Source organism: Bufo gargarizans, unplaced genomic scaffold, assembly GCF_014858855.1.
Source record: "Bufo gargarizans isolate SCDJY-AF-19 unplaced genomic scaffold, ASM1485885v1 fragScaff_scaffold_339_pilon, whole genome shotgun sequence".
Lineage (NCBI taxonomy): Eukaryota > Metazoa > Chordata > Amphibia > Anura > Bufonidae > Bufo > Bufo gargarizans.
In genome coordinates, this window is record NW_025334097.1 from 78,517 (window position 1) to 98,721 (window position 20,205).

The 20,205-nt window shown below is 46.5% G+C and overlaps 1 protein-coding gene across 1 annotated transcript in view; it reads left to right on the plus strand.

Annotated features, from left to right (window-relative positions):
* The first annotated feature begins 4,530 nt into the window (after positions 1 to 4,530).
* LOC122922416 (probable carboxypeptidase X1) overlaps positions 4,531 to 20,205 on the plus strand; it is a 50,085-nt gene continuing 34,410 nt past the window's right edge. Inside the window, exons 1-2 of the mRNA XM_044273016.1 lie at positions 4,531 to 4,852; positions 17,271 to 17,375. Of these exons, the coding sequence (XP_044128951.1) occupies positions 4,597 to 4,852; positions 17,271 to 17,375 (361 nt within the window). The 5' untranslated portion in view covers positions 4,531 to 4,596. The remainder of the gene's footprint in view (positions 4,853 to 17,270; positions 17,376 to 20,205) is intronic.

Here is a 20,205-nt window from a genome sequence, read left to right on the forward strand (position 1 = left end):
ATGCAGGGATTGTCTTTGGAGGTAGCAGACCTCTGCAATTCGGTTGCACTGTGTCAGAGATCTCTGGGCGTCTGGCGCCACCGGTGCAAACCAGGTCAACCTTGAACCAAAGGTCGCTCTCCCAGATAGGTTTTCCGGAGGAAGTGATAACTTTGTCCGGTTCAGAGATCCTTTTAAATTATATTTTCGCCTTTGTCCGATTTCATCTGGTGACGAAAATCAAAGAGTGGGAATTATATTTTCTCTGCTGAAAGATGATGCTCAGTCTTGGGCTCTTTCTCTGCCGATTGGTTCTCAGTCCCTCCGATCGGTGGACGAATTTTTCAGAGCCCCGGGCCTGATTTATGATGACCCAGACCAGGTCTCTCTGGCTGAATCTAAGCTGCGTAGCTTGTGTCAGGGAGAACGTTCTGCTGAGTCATATTGTGCTGAATTCAGCAGATGGGCGACTGACTCGGAGTGGAATGACCCAGCTCTCCGTAGTCAGTTCTGTCAGGGGCTGTCGGAGAGACTAAAAGACTACCTTGCGTTTCATCAAAACCCTGATTCATTGGAGGCGGCCATGACCCTAGCCATACGGATTGATAGATGGAACCAGGGACTGGAGATGAGCCTATGCAGTTAGGTCAGGTCTCTTCTTACCCTGGTTATAGGAACTCTAGAGTGCAGAGAAGACTGTGTTATTTCTGTGGTAATGAAGGACATTTCATTAATGTGTGTCCTTTTTTATTAAACCTCAAAGTGCTAATGAAAGAAAAAGGGGGGTTCTTTCAAAGGAAAAACGAGTTCCCTTACTCTTTGTAGCGTGAATGAGGAGTCAGAACAGGTATATTTGTATTCTACCTGCAGTACCAATTTTCTCCTGCCTGCCATACTTGCTAGACTCTGAAAATATTGAATTAGAATTTTTTTGGGACAGTGGCGCAGGGGTTAATCTTATTGATTATCAATTTGTTCAGAGTCATGGTTTTATAACTAGCGCATTAAACAAGGAGAGATATCAGTGTTTACTATAGATTCCGCTCCTCTCTCGTAAAGATGTCTAACTCATATTGTGCAGAGTATTCATTTGAGGGTGGGTGATTCTCATGTTGAATCAATTTCTTGCTTTGTTCTGAAAGGTTTGCCTGCTCCGCTGGTTCTGGGTTTACCATGGTTGACCAAACATAATCCTACCATTGATTGGCAAACTAGACAAATCAGTAATTGGAGTGATTTTTGTATGGACAACTGTCTCGGCGCATCTATTTCTGTGGTTTCCACTAAGGTGTTACCTCCGTTTCTATATGATTTTTTGGGCGTATTCTCGGAGGGTGGAGATCAGGACTTGCCCTCCCCCCCCCCCCCCCCCACACCGAGAGTATGATTGTCCCATCAATCTTATTCCCAGAGCTAAATTGCCAAAATCAGGTTGGGAAAGATTATATAACCGAGAAAGTATAGCTATGCGAGAGTATATTGCCGAGAGTTTGACAAAAGGTCATATTAGACCATCTAAGTCACCTATGGCAGCTGGCTTCTTTTCTGTTAAAAAAATAGACGGGACCCACATAGACCATGTCTAGATTTCCGGGAACTGAATCTCATTACTGTCCGTGACCCTTATCACCGTTCCTTGATTCCGGATTTATTTGATGAGATTGTCGGAGCCAAGGTGTTTTCTAAGTTGGATTTAAGAGGGGCTTATAATCTGATCAGAATTAAGGAAGGGGATGAATGAAAGACGGCCTTCAATACCCCTGAGGGTCAATTCGAGAACCTGGTCATGCCCTTTGGTTTGACTAATGCCTCAGCAGTCTTCCAGCAGTTTATCAATGACTTTATTCATCATTTGGTGGGGAGGTTTGTTGTTATTTACCTCGATGACATACTTATTTACTCACCCGATATGGAGACTCATCAGGATCATTTAAGACTAGTATTATCGATCCTTTGGGAGGATAAATTGTATGCTAAGTTGGAGAAATGTGTATTTTTTGTCCAGGAGCTGCACTTTTTGCCTCAGGTTTTCGCATGGATCCTGAAAAGGTCCGTGCGGTACTGGAATGGGACCGGCCAGAAAATCAGAAAGCTCTGATGCGGTTTTTGTGATTTACAAATTACTACAGAAAGTTCATCCTGAATTATTCCACGGTTGTCAAACCTTTGACTGATATGACTAGGAAGGGTGCTGACTTGTCTGTCTGGTCAGAAGAGGCATTACAGGCTTTTTTTGCCATAAAGGAATGTTTTGCTTCAGCTCCCATTCTGATGCAACCCGATGTGTCTCAACCCTTCATTGTGGAGGTTGACACGTCAGAAGTGGGAGTCGGAGCAGTTTTGTTGCAGGGTCCCTCTCCTAGCAAATGGCACCCGTGTGCCTTTTTCGCAAAGAAACGCTCTACCGCCAAAAGAAATTATGATGTTGAAAATAGAGAGTTGCTGGCCATCAAATTGGCCTTTGAGGAGTGGCGTCATTGGCTAGAAGGAGCGATTCATCTGAGTATGGTAATTACTGACCATATGAATCTGGCTTACCTGCAATTTTGTGGTCACTTATCGTCCTGGGATCAAAAACGTCAAAGCGGATGCTTTGTCAAGTAGCTTTCCTGGGGGGGAGATTCGGAGGATCCCACTTTGATTTTGGCTGATGCTGGAGGTGGAAGTGTTGGGGGCTCAAGGTGAGGCACCTGATTCCTGTCCTTCAGAGAAGTTGTTTGTTCCTTCAAGGAACATCATGATACTGTCCTTGCGGGACACCCTGGGAGTAGATCCACAGTGGATCTTATTTCCCCGACATTCTGGTGGCCATGGGTTTCACCCTCAGTTTGGTACCTTTTCTGGGATACCTGAAGAGGAGAGATTCACTTCTTGTCTTCTATCCGACGGACGATTCAAATTAATTTGAGAAAAATGGGCCAAAGATATAAACGCATGGCTGACAAGAGACGTATGACTGGTCCGGACCTGTGTGTGGGTGATTTGGCATGGTTGTCCACTAAGAACATTAAGTTGAAGATATCCTCTTGAAAGTTGGGCCCAAGATTTCTTGGTCCTTACAAAATCTCTACCATTGTTAATCTGGTTGCGTTTCGTCTGGAACTTCCGTAGGTCTGGAAGATCCATAATGTGTTTCACATATCCTTGTTAAAGAAGTATGTTGAACCTGTTGAACAATCTCCTTTGCCTCCTACTCCGGTTTTGGTAAATGTAAATCTGGAGTTTCAGACCTCCAGAATACTCACCTCACGTGTTCTTCGGGGCTCCCTTCAGTACCTTGTGCATTAGAGGGGATACGGTCCTGAGGAAAGAATGTGGGTTCCGACTATCGATGTGAATGCTGGGCGCCTTGTGAGGGACTTTCACAGGGCACACTTGGATAAAGTTGGTCCTGGGTGCCCGGAGGTCACCCGTAGAGGGGGGGGGGGGGGGGGTGTCATGCCCTGCCCTGTTAGTGATCTGAGAAGATCTGTCAGACTTGCGGCATGTGAGCCTATCTGACAGATTGCTTTGTTGTGGTGTTGGGCAGGGTCCCACCTCCTCACAGGTTCTTCTCATTAGTTTGTTAGTGATGCTATTTATCTCCGCCTCTTACTATAGCCCTTGCGGTTTATAGTTTCTTCTGGAGTTCTCTGCTGGGGCTTGGTGGATCTCCTGCTCTATATCCGTCTTGAGATAAGTCCTCCTTTCTTCCCTTTTGTTATATTTCCTGGCTATGCCTTAGGAAGACACTGGTTTCTTCATCTTGTGCAAGGAACCGGTTGTCTTATCGCCTGCTCCCTAGCTGAGGGTTTGTGTCAGTTGCAGCAGGGCTTAGGTTCCAGTGCATGAACACTTCTACCATTGGGATTTGTTCATGTTGTTAGCAGTCAGGGAAAGGCTTAAGGATTGTCAGGTTGTGACCTTTCCCTGTAGTAGTATTGGTAGTATACATAATAATAGTAGTAGTAGCATTGGTAGTAGAAGTAACATTAGTTGTATTGGTAGTAGAAGTAATACTAGTAGAAGTATTGGTAGTAGAATTAATATTAGTAGTGATATTGGTAGTAGAAGTAATATTAGTAGTGGTAATGGTAGTAGAAGTAATATTAGAAGTAGTATTGGTAGTAGAAGTAAAACAATAGTAGTAGTATTGGTAGTAGCTGTAATAATAGTATTAGTAGTATTGGTAGTGGTACTAGTAGAATAGGTAGCAGTAATAATAGTAATATTAGTAGAATTGGTAGTGGCAATAATAGCAGTATTGTTAGTTTTAGTATTGATAATAGTAGTATTAGTAGTAGTAGTACTGGTAGTAGAAATAGTAATAATAGTAGTAGTACTGGTAGCAGTAGTACTAGTAGTAATATTAATAGTATTGGTAGTAGCAGTACTAATAGAGCCGTTAGCTGACATCTCTCCTGCGGCGGGGCTTTCTCTGCTGACTCTGTGCTTTGCCTCCTCTTCCTCAGCTCCCCACTGGAATCTCTTGGAATTTGGGGTGGGGGCTGGGAGAGTTTGGTGGTGAGGAGGAGGAGGGGAGGTTGAGAGAGGGGAGGGCAGAGGATTCAATGCTGCAGAATTATCCCTTAAAACCCCTTTGTTGAGTTCAGTAGAGGACTCTGCTCTCCAGTGACAATGTATGTGACTCCCATTGTGCTGTCAGTGCTCTGCACTGCTGTCTGCATCTGGGGGGCCTCTGCTGCACCCAAGAATGTCACTGCCACCCTGGTCTTCAGTGTCAGCAACAAGACACAGAGCAAGAGCCCCTCAAGCACTCAAGGAGCCAATGGGACCGTGCAGCCCACAGTCTATGTCAGTGAGGATCTGGAGGAGCCTATACCTAAAGACAGATGGCTGAGGTTGTCTGAGGAGAAACCTGCAGACAAGAAAGGTGAGAACATAGCCCTTGTCCCAAATCAGCATGACCCCCATCATACTGCCTGGCTGCACTAATCTTCTGCTACAAGCTAAAGTCACACATCAAATACTTGAAGAAATAGATGTCAAACAGTATATATGTAACCTCAGGGGAACCTCTCATACTGTATATGTGTAACCATAATTAGGATACCGCAGGTAAACCTCATGTATGGAGCGTGAGGTAGACCTCATACATAAGACGTAAGGTAGACCTCATATATAACCTATGGTAGACCTCATAAATATGCATGTAGACTTTATAGAAGAAAGGTGTCCTCAGGTAGACTTGAGAAAGGATGGGTGTCCGCAGGTAGATGTTACAGAAGAGAGCAGTCTACAGGTAGACCTTATAGAGGAAAGGTGTTTGCAGGTAGACCTTATAGAGGAGAGTTGTCTGCAGGTATAGAGGACAGGTGTCGGCAGGTAGACTTTTTATAAAAGACAGGTGTCCACAGATAGACTTTATAGAGGAGGGGTGTCTGCAGGTAGACTTTATAGAGGAGGGGTGTCCGCAGGTAGACATTACAGAGGAGAGCAGTCTGCTGGTAGACCTTACAGAGAAGAGTTGTCCACAGGTATAATGGAGAGGTGTCTGCATGTAGACTTTATAGAGGACAGGTGTCTGCAGGTAGACTTTATAGAGAACAGGTGTTTACAGGTAGACCTTATAGAGGAGAAGTGTCCGCAGGTAGACTTTATAGAGGAGAAGTGTGATCAGGTAGACTTTATAGAGGTGAGGTGTCTGCAGGTAGACTTTATAGAGGACAGGTGTCTGCAGGTAGACTTTATAGAGAAGTGTCTGCAGGTAGACTTTATAGAGAAGTGTCTGCAGGTAGACTTTATAGAGAAGTGTCTGCAGGTAGACTTTATAGAGAAGTGTCTGCAGGTAGACTTTATAGAGAAGTGTCTGCAGGTAGACTTTATAGAGAAGTGTCTGCAGGTAGACTTTTTAGAGAATTGTCTGCAGGTAGACTTTATAGAGAAGTGTCTGCAGGTAGACTTTATAGAGAAGTGTCTGCAGGTAGACTTTATAGAGGAGAAGTGTCCGCAGGTAGACTTTATAGAGGAGAAGTGTCCGCAGGTAGACTTTATAGAGGAGAAGTGTCCGCAGGTAGACTTTATAGAGGAGAAGTGTCCGCAGGTAGACTTTATAGAGGAGAAGTGTCCGCAGGTAGACTTTATAGAGGAGAAGTGTCCGCAGGTAGACTTTATAGAGGAGAAGTGTCCGCAGGTAGACTTTATAGAGGAGAAGTGTCCGCAGGTAGACTTTATAGAGGAGAAGTGTCCGCAGGTAGACTTTATAGAGGAGAAGTGTCCGCAGGTAGACTTTATAGAGGTAAGGTGTCCGCAGGTAGTCTTTATAGAGGAGAAGTGTCCGCAGGTAGACTTTATAGAGGAGAAGTGTCCACAGGTAGACTTTATAGAGGAGAAGTGTCCGCAGGTAGACTTTATAGAGGAGAAGTGTCCGCAGGTAGACTTTATAGAGGAGAGGTGTCCGCAGGTAGACTTTATAGAGGTGAGGTGTCCGCAGGTAGACTTTATAGAGGACAGGTGTCTGCAGGTAGACTTTATAGAGGAGAGGTGTCTTCAGGTAGACTTTATAGAGAAGAGGTACCTGCAGGTAGACTTTATATAGGACAGGTGTCCACAGGTAGACTTTATAGAGGACAGGTGTCTGCAGGTTGACTTTATAGAGGACAGGTGTCTGCAGGTAGACTTTATAGAGGAGAAGTGTCTGCAGGTAGACTTTATAGAAGACAGGTGTCTTCAGGTAGACTTTATAGAGGGGAGGTGTCTGGAGGTAGACTTTATGGAGGAGACATTTCTGCAGGTAGACTTTATAGAGGGGAGGTGTCTGCATGTAGACTTTATAGAGGGGAGGTGTCTGCAGGTAGATTTTATAGAAGAGAGGTGTCTGCAGGTAAACTTCAACACCGTAACCACAACCTCTATTATCACCACTATCACTTTCACACCACCGTATTACAACCTTCACCACCACCTTCACAACCACTATCACCACCACCATCACCATCTACACAGCCATTAACGCCTCCATTATTACTATCAACACCTTTACCACTACCATTACATCCACTATACCACTACCATTACCACCACTTTTAACATGGTTATTCCACCACTATCACCATTGTCTTCACCAGTAGGATGACAACGATTATTACCACCACCATTTACACAACCATTATTTCATTATAACACCATTGTTGCTTTCAGTTTCACCACCACGTAACTACTATACCAAAACTATCTCCACTGTACCACCACTTTCATCGATCAAAACCACCATAACCGGCACTTTATACACGACCACCATCACCGACAACATTATTTTCACCATCATCACGCCTATTACAAGCACCATGGGCACCACTTTGCCACCTCCATCACTACCACCTTTACTAGTACCACCACATCTCCACTGCCATCACAACCTATATTAGTAAGACATTTTCCAGGGATACATCCAATCAAGACAATTGAGGTGTAATTCTGCACTTCACTAAAACAACACTTCACTGCAGTCTTCCAGCCCATCTCCAAGCATCCTCCATGTACACTGAGAATATTATCCATCTGTCCCAGATATAAGACATGAACTTCTGTCCACATGGACTACGCATATCACCAGCTTTAGTGTAACAGAACTTTTTGATAATTACATTAAAATGTTGTGTCCATCTGATCTTTGGGTTAGGAATGGAGACTTTGACATAACTCGTGGATCCTGTATAGACACTGTAGAGTCTGCAACTGTAGGACAAGGGCTTGGGAACCATCAGAGGGACATGATTTGGGCTGGTGTGTGGCTATATCACAAGGAATGTCTGAATCATTCATCTCTAAGAGTGACCCATGAGAAGGTCCTGGATGGTGCCATTTGTGGTTAAGAATGTGGAATAGATTTTTGGGTTCTCACTCAATGTTGACAAGTTGCATGAAAATGATGGATCATGAGTAGAGTTGAGCGAACACCTGGATGTTCGGGTTCGAGAAGTTCGGCCGAACATCCCGGAAATGTTCGGGTTCGGGATCCGAACCCGATCCGAACTTCGTCCCGAACCCGAACCCCATTGAAGTCAATGGGGACCCGAACTTTTCGGCACTAAAAAGGCTGTAAAACAGCCCAGGAAAGAGCTAGAGGGCTGCAAAAGGCAGCAACATGTAGGTAAATCCCCTGCAAACAAATGTGGATAGGGAAATGAATTAAAATAAAAATTAAATAAATAAAAATTAACCAAAATCAATTGGAGAGAGGTTCCATAGCAGAGAATCTGGCTTCCCGTCACCCACCACTGGAACAGTCCATTCTCAGATATTTAGGCCCCGGCACCCAGGCAGAGGAGAGAGGTCCCGTAACAGAGAATCTGTCTTCATGTCAGCAGAGAATTAGTCTGCATGTCATAGCAGAGAATGAGGCTTCACGTCAGCCACCACTGCAACAGTCCATTGGCATATATTTAGGCCTAGCACACAGGCAGAGGAGAGAGGTCCCGTAACAGACAATCTGGCTTCATGTCAGCAGAGAATTAGTCTGCATGTCATAGCAGAGAATCAGGCTTCATGTCAGCCACCACTGCAACAGTCCATTGGCATATATTTAGGCCCAGCACCCAGGCAGAGGAGGGAGGTCCCGTAACAGAGAATCTGTCTTCATGTCAGCAGAGAATCAGTCTGCATGTCATAGCAGAGAATGAGGCTTCACGTCAGCCACCACTGCAACAGTCCATTGGCATATATTTAGGCCCAGAACCCAGGCAGAGGAGAAAGGTCCCGTAACAGACAATCTGGCTTCATGTCAGCAGAGAATCAGTCTTCATATCATAGCAGAGAATCAGGCTTCACGTCACCCACCACTGTAAGAGTCAATTTTCATAAATTTAGGCCCAGAACCCAGGCAGAGGAGAAAGGTCCCGTAACAGACAATCTGGCTTCATGTCAGCAGAGAATCAGTCTTCATATCATAGCAGAGAATCAGGCTTCACGTCACCCACCACTGTAAGAGTCAATTTTCATAAATTTAGGCCCAGAACCCAGGCAGAGGAGAAAGGTCCCGTAACAGACAATCTGGCTTCATGTCAGCAGAGAATCAGTCTTCATATCATAGCAGAGAATCAGGCTTCACGTCACCCACCACTGTAAGAGTCAATTTTCATAAATTTAGGCCCAGAACCCAGGCAGAGGAGAAAGGTCCCGTAACAGACAATCTGGCTTCATGTCAGCAGAGAATCAGTCTTCATATCATAGCAGAGAATCAGGCTTCACGTCACCCACCACTGTAAGAGTCAATTTTCATAAATTTAGGCCCAGAACCCAGGCAGAGGAGAAAGGTCCCGTAACAGACAATCTGGCTTCATGTCAGCAGAGAATCAGTCTTCATATCATAGCAGAGAATCAGGCTTCACGTCACCCACCACTGTAAGAGTCAATTTTCATAAATTTAGGCCTAGAACCCAGGCAGAGGAGAAAGGTCCCGTAACAGACAATCTGGCTTCATGTCAGCAGAGAATCAGTCTTCATATCATAGCAGAGAATCAGGCTTCACGTCACCCACCACTGTAAGAGTCAATTTTCATAAATTTAGGCCCAGAACCCAGGCAGAGGAGAAAGGTCCCGTAACAGAGAATCTGGCTTCATGTCAGCAGAGAATCAGTCTTCATATCATAGCAGAGAATCAGGCTTCACGTCACCCACCACTGTAAGAGTCAATTTTCATAAATTTAGGCCCAGAACCCAGGTAGAGGAGAAAGGTCCCGTAACAGACAATCTGGCTTCATGACAGCAGAGAATCAGTCTGCATGTCATAGCAGAGAATCAGGCTTCACGTCAGCCACCACTGCAACAGTCCATTGTCATAAATTTAGGCCCAGCACCCAGGCAGAGGAGAGAGGTCCCGTAACAGAGGATCTGGCTTCATGTCAGCAGAGAATCAGTCTGCATGTCATAGCAGAGAATCAGGCTTCACGTCAGCCACCACTGCAACAGTCCATTGTCATAAATTTAGGCCCAGCACCCAGGCAGAGGAGAGAGGTCCCGTAACAGACAATCTGGCTTCATGTCAGCAGAGAATTAGTCTGCATGTCATAGCAGAGAATCAGGCTTCATGTCAGCCACCACTGCAACAGTCCATTGGCATATATTTAGGCCCCGGCACCCAGACAGAGGAGAGGTTCATTCAACTTTGGGTAGCATCGCAATATAATGGTAAAATGAAAATAAAAATAGGATTGAATGAGGAAGTGCCCTGGAGTCCAATAATATATGGTTATGGGGAGGTAGTTAATGTCTAATCTGGACAAGGGACGGACAGGTCCTGTGGGATCCATGCCTGGTTCATTTTTATGAACGTCAGCTTGTCCACATTGGCTGTAGACAGGCGGCTGCGTTTGTCTGTAATGACGCCCCCTGCCGTGCTGAATACACGTTCAGACAAAACGCTGGCTGCCGGGCAGGCCAGCACCTCCAAGGCATAAAAGGCTAGCTCTGGCCACGTGGACAATTTAGAGACCCAGAAGTTGAATGGGGCCGAACCATCAGTCAGTACGTGGAGGGGTGTGCACACGTACTGTTCCACCATGTTAGTGAAATGTTGCCTCCTGCTAACACGTTGCGTATCAGGTGGTGGTGCAGTTAGCTGTGGCGTGTTGACAAAAGTTTTCCACATCTCTGCCATGCTAACCCTGCCCTCAGAGGAGCTGGCCGTGACACAGCTGCCTTGGCGACCTCTTGCTCCTCCTCTGCCTTGGCCTTGGGCTTCCACTTGTTCCCCTGTGACATTTGGGAATGCTCTCAGTAGCGCGTCTACCAACGTGCGCTTGTACTCGCGCATCTTCCTATCACGCTCCAGTGCAGGAAGTAAGGTGGGCACATTGTCTTTGTAGCGTGGATCCAGCAGGGTGGCAACCCAGTAGTCCGCACAGGTTAAAATGTGGGCAACTCTGCTGTCGTTGCGCAGGCACTGCAGCATGTAGTCGCTCATGTGTGCCAGGCTGCCCAGGGGTAAGGACAAGCTGTCCTCTGTGGGAGGCGTATCGTCATCGTCCTGCCTTTCCCCCCAGCCACGCACCAGTGATGGACCCGAGCTGCGTTGGGTGCCACCCCACTGTGACCATGCTTCATCCTCATCCTCCTCCACCTCCTCCTCATCCTCGTCCTCCTCGTCCTCCAGTAGTGGGCCCTGGCTGGCCACATTTGTACCTGGCCTCTGCTGTTGCAAAAAACCTCCCTCTGAGTCACTTCGAAGAGACTGGCCTGAAAGTGCTAAAAATGACCCCTCTTCCTCATCCTCCTCCTCCTCCTCCTGGGCCACCTCCTGTTCCATCATCGCCCTAAGTGTTTTCTCAAGGAGACATAGAAGTGGTATTGTAACGCTGATAACGGTGTCATCGCCACTGGCCATGTTGGTGGAGTACTCGAAACAGCGCAACAGGGCACACAGGTCTCGCATGGAGGCCCAGTCATTGGTGGTGAAGTGGTGCTGTTCTGTAGTGCGACTGACCCGTGCGTGCTGCAGCTGAAACTCCACTATGGCCTGCTGCTGCTCGCACAGTCTGTCCAGCATGTGCAAGGTGGAGTTCCACCTGGTGGGCACGTCGCATATGAGGCGGTGAGCGGGAAGGCCGAAGTTACGCTGTAGCGCAGACAGGCGAGCAGCGGCAGGATGTGAACGCCGGAAGCGCGAACAGACGGCCCGCACTTTATGCAGCAGCTCTGACATGTCGGGGTAGTTGTGAATGAACTTCTGCACCACCAAATTCAGCACATGCGCCAAGCAAGGGATGTGCGTCAAATTGGCTAGTCCCAGAGCTGCAACGAGATTTCGCCCATTATCACACACCACCAGGCCGGGCTTGAGGCTCACCGGCAGCAACCACTCGTCGGTCTGTTGTTCAATACCCCGCCACAACTCCTGTGCGGTGTGGGGCCTGTCCCCCAAACATATGAGTTTCAGAATGGCCTGCTGACGTTTACCCCGGGCTGTGCTGAAGTTGGTGGTGAAGGTGTGTGGCTGACTGGATGAGCAGGTGGAAGAAGAGGAGGAGGAAGCCGAGAAGGAGGAGGTGGCAACAGGAGGCAAAGAATGTTGCCCTGCGATCCTTGGCGGCGGCAGGACGTGCGCCAAACAGCTCTCCGCCTGGGGCCCAGCTGCCACTACATTTACCCAGTGTGCAGTTAGGGAGATATAGCGTCCCTGGCCGTGCTTACTGGTCCACGTATCTGTGGTTAGGTGGACCTTGCTACAGATGGCGTTGCGCAGTGCACACTTGATTTTATGGGATACTTGGTTGTGCAGGGAAGGCACGGCTCTCTTGGAGAAGTAGTGCCGGCTGGGAACAACATACTGTGGGACAGCAAGCGACATGAGCTGTTTGAAGCTGTCTGTGTCCACCAGCCTAAATGACAGCATTTCATAGGCCAGTAGTTTAGAAATGCTGGCATTCAGGGCCAGGGATCGAGGGTGGCTAGGTGGGAATTTACGCTTTCTATCAAATGTTTGTGAGATGGAGAGCTGAACGCTGGCGTGTGACATGGTTGAGACGCTTGGTGACGGAGGTGGTGGTGGTGGTGTTGGTGGTACATCCCCTGTTTGCTGGGCGGCAGGTGCCAACGTTCCTCCAGAGGCGGAGGAAGAGGCCGAGGCGGCAGCAGCAGAATAGGCCGAGGCGGCAGCAGCAGAAGAGGTAGCAGGGGGAGCCTGAGTGACTTCCTTGGTTTTAAGGTGTTTACTCCACTGCAGTTCATGCTTTGCATGCAGGTGCCTGGTCATGCAGGTTGTGCTCAGGTTCAGAACGTTAATGCCTCGCTTCAGGCTCTGATGGCACAGCGTGCAAACCACTCGGGTCTTGTCGTCAGCACATTGTTTGAAGAAGTGCCATGCCAGGGAACTCCTTGAAGCTGCCTTTGGGGTGCTCGGTCCCAGATGGCGGCGGTCAGTAGCAGGCGGAGTCTCTTGGCGGCGGGTGTTCTGCTTTTGCCCACTGCTCCCTCTTTTGCTACGCTGTTGGCTCGGTCTCACCACTGCCTCTTCCTCCGAACTGTGAAAGTCAGTGGCACGACCTTCATTCCATGTGGGGTCTAGGACCTCATCGTCCCCTGCATCGTCTTCCACCCAGTCTTGATCCCTGACCTCCTGTTCAGTCTGCACACTGCAGAAAGACGCAGCAGTTGGCACCTGTGTTTCGTCATCATCAGAGACATGCTGAGGTGGTATTCCCATGTCCTCATCATCAGGAAACATAAGTGGTTGTGCGTCAGTGCATTCTATGTCTTTCACCGCTGGGGAAGGGCTAGGTGGATGCCCTTGGGAAACCCTGCCAGCGGAGTCTTCAAACAGCATAAGAGACTGCTGCATAACTTGAGGCTGAGACAGTTTCCCTGGTATGCATGGGGGTGATGTGACAGACTGATGGGGTTGGTTTTCAGGCGCCATCTGTGCGCTTTCTGCAGAAGACTGGGTGGGAGATAATGTGAACGTGCTGGATCCACTGTCGGCCACCCAATTGACTAATGCCTGTACCTGCTCAGGCCTTACCATCCTTAGAACGGCATTGGGCCCCACCATATATCGCTGTAAATTCTGGCGGCTACTGGGACCTGAGGTAGTTGGTACACTAGGACGTGTGGATGTGGCAGAACGGCCACGTCCTCTCCCAGCACCAGAGGGTCCACTAACACCACCACGACCATGTCCACGTCCGCGTCCCTTACTAGATGTTTTTCTCATTGTTATGGTTCACCACAACAACAAATATATTATTTGGCCCAATGTATTGTATTCAAATTCAGCGGGATATAAATTTGAGGCCTAGTATTTAGGCGCTGGGTGACCGGTATGGATTTAGTGACAGAATTAGACTTGGAAATGCACAGAAGCGTGTGTGTGAAGTTATTCTGAATGACCCAATGTGCACCTTCAATATTATATACCCTTTTAGGGATAGATTTCAAATAGCTCTGATATAGCAGAAACGACTAAATTATGAAATTGCTAAATTGGGAATTGTACTTCAACCCAGAACAAAAAATGTGCTTTGACGGACACTAAATATCTTGCCCAGCAACAACAGTACAGCGGTGGGTAACGAGAGATTTAGAGGGATTTAAATTTGAGGCCTAGTATTTAGGCGCTGGGTCACCGGTATGGATTTAGTGACAGAATTAGACTTGGAAATGCACAGAAGCGTGTGTGTGAAGTTATTCTGAATGACCCTATGTGCACCTTCAATATTATATACCCTTTTAGGGATAGATTTCAAATAGCTCTGATATAGCAGGAACCACTAAATTATGAAATTGCTAAATTGGGAATTGTACTTCAACCCAGAACAAAAAATGTGCTTTGACGGACACTAAATAACTTTCCCAGCTACAACAGGACAGCGGTAACGAGAGATTTAGAGGGATTTAAATTTGAGGCCTAGTATTTAGGCGCTGGGTGACAGGTATGGGTTTAGTGACAGAATTAGACTTGGAAATACACAGTAGCGGGTGTGTGTGAAGTTATTCTGAATGACCCAATGTGCACCTTCAATATTATATACCCTTTTAGGGATAGATTTCAAATAGCTCTGATATAGCAGGAACCACTAAATTATGAAATTGCTAAATTGGGAATTGTATTTCAACCCAGAACAAGAAATGTGCTTGAACGGACACTAAATAACTCGCCCAGCTACAGCACTAGGGACAGATTTAGCTGGATATAAATTTGAGGCCTAGTATTTAGGCGCTGGGTGACCGGTATGGATTTAGTGACAGAATTAGACTGGGATATGGCCAAAAAATAAACAGACTATTGCTGGTTAAATGCACTTGGTGTGACAGCTTCACCCTGATGTAGGCTTTAGCCAAAAAACAACCACACCATTGAGGGTTAAATGCACTTGGTGACAGGCGCAGCTTGCCCCTGATTTTGTATATGGCCAAAAAATGAACAGACTATTGCTGGTTAAATGCACTTGGTGTGACAGCTTCACCCTGATGTAGGCTTTAGCCAAAAAACAACCACACCATTGAGGGTTAAATGCACTTGGTGACAGGCGCAGCTTGCCCCTGATTTTGTATATGGCCAAAAAATGAACAGACTATTGCTGGATAAATGCACTTGGTGTGACAGCTTCACCCTGATGTAGGCTTTAGCCAAAAAACAACCACACCATTGAGGGTTAAATGCACTTGGTCGCAGCTTGTGCTGGCGCACCACAAGACACAAAATGGCCGCCGATCACCCCAGAAAAATGAGACTGACAAACGGTCTGTGCAGCCTAAAAACAGTGAGCAATTGAGGATCAGCAGCTCAATGATCCACAGCTGCAGATCGATCAGTTAATCAAGGCCTTTGGAGGAGTTAATCTGCCTAATCTCGCCCTACTGTCGCAGCCGCAACCTCTCCCTACGCTAATCAGAGCAGAGTGACGGGCGGCGCTATGTGACTCCAGCTTAAATAGAGGCTGGGTCACATGGTGCTCTGGCCAATCACAGCCATGCCAATAGTAGGCATGGCTGTGATGGCCTCTTGGGGCAAGTAGTATGACGCTTGTTGATTGGCTGCTTTGCAGCCTTTCAAAAAGCGCCAAGAAAGCGTCACAAAAGCGCGAAGAAAGCGACGAACACCGAACCCGAACCCGGACTTTTACGAAAATGTCCGGGTTCGGGTCCGTGTCACGGACACCCCAAAATTCGGTACGAACCCGAACTATACAGTTCGAGTTCGCTCATCCCTAATCATGAGGTTGTTTTCTGAATAAGATCAGAGCAGATGGCACCTTTTTCCTAAGCTTTTTGGGAGCCTTTACTAGGACATTCAAGGGTCATAGGTCTGACAATGTGGAGGATAAGGACTTCAAACGTCATGCAGATGTATAGATGTCACTATGGCAGGCCAGCAGTTTGCATGTTTCTTCACATGATGATGTCACCTCCTTGCATGCTTTTTTGCTCAGTGGATAATCTATCATCTCCACAGTACTGTGCAGATGTCCACGGCCTGCGGAAGTGCAATATATATTACATACGCACTGTGTGAGCCCTGCTCATGGTTTGCATGTTACTGGTTGCCCACTCATCACGCTCAGCTAAGGCTGGCTCAAAGTGCCCACCGCTGCATGGGTCATCCACCTGGTGCCTGTCCACCACTGCATGTGGTCTATGTGAGGGTGTGTGGATGTATGTATCTGGGTCCATCATCATCTTCCAATGAAAACCTTCATCCTGTGCCTCATGATCCCCCACAACGTATTTATCAATGCCATTTACATGGTCATGAAGGTCAAAATCATCGTTCATAATCATCCCTGATTTTTCACAAGCAAGTTATTAATGTTACTAGGTTCTTAAAAAGTTCAAATAAATAAGCCATAATAGGCCCCAATATCAAAATGTTGCAGCTACAAATGCCTCCATTACATGCCCCCAGGAATGGATGCTATAGGTGCCACAGATGTACCCACCTAATAGTTCACGTGTACCATAGGCACCAATTTGCAAGGGTGCATACGAGATATGTGATATATGATCTCTCTGTAGTGGTCATGCTCCAGTCATGGTCATTTCCCAGTCATGGTCATGCTCCATTCATGGTCAGGCGCCAGGTTAAAGGATCCTTGGTTTGTTAAAGCATCTGGCTCTGTTACAGCATCTGTGTGCGGTGGGACTGTAGACAGATAGGGGTGACACAGATGGGTGCAGCCAGGAGACCCAGGATCCTCCTCACTACAGTCACTGCAGCTACTCCATGTTTATACAGACCCAGAGTTGGCCTCATCATCCTGCAGAGAACACAGGAGCCCGGCAGGAACAGGGAGGTAGAGGCAGAACTCCCACTTAAAGAGCCATGTTTACATCAAGAGGCCATAACAAGGGGCTTCGTCTTGGGAAAAACCCTATTTACATACCTAAAAAAGGCCCATCCAAAGTAAATGCTACCTGAGCTTTAGAGAGATGTTCCCAGATTCAGAGTATCAGCTGTATGCAATATAAACCTATATAATCTCTGGGGCGAGGCACATAGGCTTCCCTTGGTGTGTGCAGAACATGAACTGCTTGGTGGACAGAACGCATGTCACATGGAAGGCATGTAGTACAAGATACATGTACTGTACAAGAGGATGCATGTTGGACAATGCATGTCAGATGCATGCAGGACGCGATATATGTTGGAACTGGATGTATGTAGGATTGGATGCATGTGAGATAGCATGCATGTAGGATGGGATGTATGTCAGGACTGGATGTATGTTAGATTGGATACGTGTTGGACTTGATGCGTGTAGGACAGTATGTATGTTGGATGGGATGTGGGTTACATGCTATGGATCTATAACCAGGCACCAGACAAATCACCCCATGTCCTGTTTTGCATTTTATAGAAAAGGTGGCGAAAAAAAAGGTTAAAATAGTCAAAACGGTGAAAGTCGTGACGAAGGTGAAAGAGGAAAAGACCAGTCCAGGAGCAGGAGGAACCGAAGAGGAACGTATGTACTGAATGCATGATCCATCCCTGTATGAGAGCAGTCTGACACGTGAGTGTAGATGAGAACTGCACTAATGACTACTGCGCCCTATAAGTCAAGCAAATGCTAATTAAAATTATGAAGTGGTGATAGAAGTTATTATAAATGGAAACCTGCCTCAGAAATGCCAAGGCCTGAGCAGGCTTCACCAGCAGGGTCTCCAACACAATTAATGGAAAGTCTACATTTTATGACGTAACATATAGTGGAGCATCTTATATGAAGAGTAAGGCACCAAACTAGTGACCAGGTGGACCAGGAAAGGGCAGTTATTGATAGGTTTTCAAAAAGTGGACAATTCCTTAAATTTTTTGTAGAAACATGTAAGAAGCCAATCACATGTTTGTCTACATCAGTGACAGCTGTAGGCAGTGACAGTTATAGGCAGTGCTTTATCTTCCTGGTCATGTCCCACATAGACATTGTTGTAGGTTCTTCCTCCATCACTTGAGTCTTTGTCCTTTTTTTTTTTTGAATCATAAGGTTTTTTTGGAACATTCTTGAGGGCTTCTTCGGGTATTAGCCAGGAACGATAGCCAAGAATCACAATATTCAGTGTTTCATCCTACTCTAGTGAGGAAAGGTTTTATATCCTAACCTAGGGTCCCATATGTTAGTTCTATAAGGGAGTTAAGAGGAAAACATATTGACTCTGATGTCCAAAGCTTTTGATATCATAGATGCTGCAAAGGGTGCTGGACCTTAAAGAACCTGGGACATGCTTGTCTTGAAATGAAAGTTCTTTATTAACTTCATATCTTGGAAACAATTTGACAATGAGCTTTGCTGAGGCTTAGAGACCTCGACCTCCATGGAAGGTCCCACCAGAGTTTAATTGCACCTAGACCCACATCTATCACTTCCCAGTGTTCTGCAAGAGGCCACCCTCTACCAGTGCACAATATCCACAGCAATAATTGTGATGTACTGTGTGCCTAGAACATGCAATAAGGAACTAGAGGTAGCTACCCACTACTTGATTACCGGTTCAGCCTGAATGGTACTAATTAATAGTACACAATGGCTGAGAAATCATAGCTCTAATTAGTCCAGTTCTTGCAATATAACTTGTGAGTGGGTTATGGGACCTCTCAATGTCTCCTTAGATAACACTTACTGTCTCTCTTTAAATCTAGCACAGGAAGATCAGTTTCATATGAAGCACTGGGTTTCTGTCCTAAGATTAACTCCCCTCCTTTTGACTTGTTCCTGGGTTGCACCCTTAGACCCACTTCAGCACCTCTCTCTCTTTTCCACAACCTTCAGATAGCTTCTCAGTGCTTAGTGAGGCCCAGACCTTGCCTTGGTGGAGCCGGCACCCTGAGACTTACAATTCGTTGTCTTAGCCATGCAGACTCCCCACAAGCCCTTCATGTGGACTCACACACACTAACTCACTTTCTGCTTGCAGCCTCTTTTAATAATCTATGGTTCAACAGTGATATCTAGTGACAGCAAATAACAACACTGCAATCATACATTCAAATGCAAACAGATAATGTATAGCGCAATACAACACAGTATATTTACCATATATACACTCATTATGTTGGGGGGGATAAATGCAGGTAAACTGTGGTTCCACCACTTTATAGTACCTGCACATGCACTCCATCTCAACAGGTTTGTAGGTGCACCAAAATTCCAGTAGTCAGGCATACTCACCTGTAGAGATGGCCTTGCGGTTCGCCCGGTGGACACACCTCCACCCTATAAAAGAACCTGATCTGGCTGCCATTTTACATTCAGTGTTTTGCCAGTGTAGGGAGAGGTTGTTGTGTGGAGCAGGGACAGGCTGTTAGGGACACCAAACGCTAGCTAATAGGGCCACAAAAGTCCTTTAAAGGACTGGTATAGGTGTGCTATCGATAGGTGTGATACACAGAGGGGTGCGATATACCTATAATATACTTTCTAACATAGAAAGTTTATTATAGTGCATTTGTATTGTGCAGCAGTTGTGTGCGGTTCTGCTGCGATACCGCAGCTATACAGAGGGAAAAACGCTATTGGAACAACTAATTTAAATGGGTGTGATATACCTTTTCCCCCACCAAAAAAATGATTGAGGGGTGTGATATACCTTCTTCCACAAAATACTGATAAAGGGGTTCGATATACCTGTTTCCACCAAATATTGATTGAGGGGTGTAATATACCTGTTTCCGCAAAATATTGATTGAGGGCTGCAAAATACCTGCTTCCACAAAGTACTGATTAAGGGGTTTGATATACCTGCTTCCACAAAATATTAATTGAGGCTTGTGATATGCCTGCTTCCACAAAATACTAATTAAGGGGTTCAATATACCTGTTTCCACCAGATATTGATTGAGGGGTGCGATATACCTGCTTCCGCAAAATACTGATTAAGGGGTTCGATATACCTGTTTCCACCAAATATTGATTGAGGCCTGCGATATACCTGCTTCCACAAATATTGCTCTTCTCTAGGGACTTAGGCACAGGGTAATTTTGAATATGACAGACAGAGGAAGAGTCAGGCCATTCCGCAGGGGTGGTAGGGGTCGGGCAGGTGCACCAGGCTGGAGCCTAAATGGGAAGTTGGAGAAGGCACGTGCGATTACTTCAAAGGGCTCACCAGAGTTGGTTGAGAGTGCTCACTCAGCCTTCCACTTCTGCACCCCCCCTCATCCTCTGTATCTGCACCCTCCTCACTCTCTGCTGTGTGAACCCCCAAATACACCACCACCATAGCCCCTCCACTTGAGTCAGAAGAATTATTTTCCCATCCATTCCCAAACCTTACTGGTGCGCAGCCATTCTTGAC